Raw genomic sequence first — 3491 nt, 5'->3', positions numbered from 1 at the left:
TTTACTAACTAGAGTGTAAATTTATTAACTGCATCTATCTCATCCATTTCATTTGATTGTGATAAATGTACTAAGTTACTAAGGGTAAAATCATTTTTGCAAATAAGATGTAAAATTATTGGTCAACCGATTAAAAGTCAAATATTATACAGTTATTATACGGTAAATGCGCAGATTTCTTGTATAAATACAAGTACATTATTACTTTATGGATCAAAAGTTCGTTTAATATAATTTTATACACATGGTGGTTGTCTACTATGTTTTTCCGATTGAAATGTCTTCATAAATATAAATTATTTCTAATTGTTTTCTTTTTTAATAAGACTACCTATACTAAATCAGGAAAAAATTGGAAACAAAAATTGTATATTTACAGAATTATTTCCATCCAAAAAACATGCTGAGCCCTCTATTTATATTTTATTATATAACATATGACTCTATACTAGCGATAGGAACTATCCTAATATTCGAATATCATTGTTCGATACTACAATACACGAAATCTAACGAAATCCACTAATCTACAATCTAACGAAAATTATTCGTTTAAGTTTTCATGTAACACCCCCATAAGACGTTTAATAATAATATTATATAATTTGTAGTACATAAAGAGACCAGCGGGAAGTGGGTTCGTCGCCAGTGATATTGACTATTACGTATATATATATATATATATATATACAGAGCAATTAAAATACAAAAAATAAAAAAAATAAAATGTATGCAAAATACTCGTATATCATAATTAAATTATTATTAATAATAATGTACTTTTATTAGTATAAAGTCACTAGTTAAAGGATTAGTACATTTGCCCGACATTTAATTGCCCGACACTATACTTGTCAAACTATATTATAAATAAATATGTGTCAACAATTATTAAAAATTTCAATAAAATATTATATTATACCTATTATGTTATTTACAAATTAATGTTAAATTTTAAAATTATACAACTAATAATTGTGTCAAAAATTAATAATAACACAAACATTATACTACTTACAATTTAATGTTATGAACGATTCCCCTTAGAAATGATAAATATGATTGATTTCCCTTGTCATTTATAGTAATTATAAATAATTAAGATAAAGATTATTAGGATAGAATATTAAGATAATAATTAAGAAAAATGTATTAGTGTAATTATTGTACTGATACGTTTTTCTCGTTCAGCATATTCTTTGCGAGTTGGAGTATGTGCCTTTCCACGAATTATATCTTCAGCTCTCCGTTTCATTTGAATTTGCTCTTTTTTAATTTTTTCAATAATTGTTAAACACCAACATGACATTTTTCAACAAGAGTTTCAAAATGTCTGTGCCAACCCTCTACGCGATTTTGAGTTCTAGGAATTCCTAATTCTATTCACTCAAATACGGACCAAAATGTTGGTGGAAATAAAAGAGCTGTAAGACTTACATTACCTCCTGTTATTATCCTTCGAATTCTACCATGCACATAATTGTTCTCAAACCACTGCATTATCCCAAAAGCTTCTTCGAGAATAGTGGATTTCAATTCATCGAATGCACCTGGTATTTCGGTGGGTGGAAGAAAAGCAAGAGCATTAATCTGATGTAGTTTCAAACTAAATTCTTCATCTTCGCCATATCTTTTACTAAGAGAATTTGTTTTAATTTGACGACATACACTTTGCCCTAGATGAAAAAGACAACCTATACAATTAGTGTCTGAATATTTACGTTTTGAAGCATTTATAGCCGCTTGCTCAAAATCAGTTAAAATTAATTGAGAATTTAAATTTAATTCATTTTCGACTGCAAAATTATTTAAATTTTCATAGCATTCTTCTCGTCATTCTTCTCGTTTTACTCGTCATTAAAGCATACACGAAAGGCAATATTTTTGCATTTTCTCCTGTTCCTACTACAGTATAGATTGTATATAATTGTCGAAAAAGTGTCGGAACAGTTTTAAAAGTATCGTCCAAGATCCAATATGAATGTCGTTTTATCTGTCTATCAGTTATCGCCTAACGGTATATCTTAAAATGAAAATCTTATCACGAATAGCGGTAAAATACAATTGATACTTAATACTTAGTACCTTTTCACATAGAACGATATTATCCATGATAAAATATTCGTCTGATTTAGTTTTTTTTTTTTTTAATTGTTGTTTATTAATAAATAATAATAATAATAACAATAAAATAATGAAATAGTAATAAAATATTGTATTTCAGTATTACGTACAGTAAAAATTTGTAAAATATATTGTCGGGCCTCGGGCAAATGTTATGTCGGGCAAACATAGTGTCGGGCAAATGTAGTGTCGGGCAAACATATCAGACCCACTAGTTAATTATAGAGTAGACTCTATACTCTATACTCTATACTTAACTAGAGAATTTACATTTTAACAAATAACGTTGTGGTTTTAAATTCAAAATTTATAAAAATAAAATATAATTTAAGTAATTGAAGTGGTTTTTTTTATTTGTCCATAGTAACATTTGTTTCGAGAAAGGAAATCAAAATAAATATCCAACTCTTGTTAAGTTTATCTAAATCAAAGTTAATAAAGTTAATAGTTAATAAGTTAATAACAAGTGCAGAACAATAACAGTCTTACAAAACATTCCCTTTTGGAGGAGGTAGCGTGAATTTTCCATGACATTTGGGACTTTCATGTGTGGTATGTGCATAATATAAAGAAAATATTTTATTAAATTTTAAGTATATATTTATATCTACCAATAAATGTATTATTAATACTTGAAACCTATTTTTAGTTTAAATTTGAATAACTATTTAAAATTGTGTATTGCAGAGTGTATAGTATATATTATATATACAATGTATATATATAAATATGTATATTATACATATAAATAAATGTTTAAAATATAACTTGTTTAACTTATCAAAAAAAAACTTTATGCACTGAACATTTGTGAATTATAAGCAATATGAATAAAAATAAGTAATTCTACTAGTATAAAAAAAGAATGTATTTAACTCTATTTGTTTGATAGTCTTAAAAAAGTTTATGTGTAACATATATTTTATTATATTACTTGGATCATTAGATCTGAGCTGTAAACTTGGTTTTTCTTTCAACAACCAATACGGAAAACCACCCTGAAATTAATATAAATCAAAAATTAATAATCTTAAGGTAATATGTATACAAAGTATTATTAAACATAATATTTTCATATTATTAAAATCATTAAAAATTCCAAAAAATATTTATAAAAATAAATATAATAGTCAAAAACAAGAGTCTTATCTGGATTAATAACAATTAATATTTACCGGTTTCAATTCGTAACAATTTGCCTACAATGAAATTCCAGACAAGATTTTTTTTTAAATCTCATATTTTGTAATAATTTTTATAATATAATATAATAATGTAATTTTTTATAATATAAAATAAGTCTATAAAATATAATGTAAGTATTGAATCAATGTAAGATTAAAATAATTAATATAATCATAAGTAAG

General features: G+C 25.0%; 1 protein-coding gene across 1 annotated transcript in view; it reads right to left on the bottom strand.

Moving 5' to 3' along the window:
* The window catches only part of LOC112683728 (beta-galactosidase-like), a gene marked incomplete in the record, with an annotated part of 44229 nt that overhangs the window by 10180 nt on the left and 30558 nt on the right, over positions 1–3491 (bottom strand). Inside the window, 1 exon segment of the mRNA XM_025554884.1 lies at positions 3059–3122. Within this exon segment, the coding sequence (XP_025410669.1) occupies positions 3059–3122 (64 nt within the window).

Source organism: Sipha flava, unplaced genomic scaffold (genome assembly GCF_003268045.1).
Source record: "Sipha flava isolate LNK unplaced genomic scaffold, YSA_version1 233_pilon_pilon, whole genome shotgun sequence".
NCBI lineage: Eukaryota > Metazoa > Arthropoda > Insecta > Hemiptera > Aphididae > Sipha > Sipha flava.
Note: the sequence above shows the minus strand (reverse complement) of the source record. Positions and strands in the feature narration are given on the sequence as shown.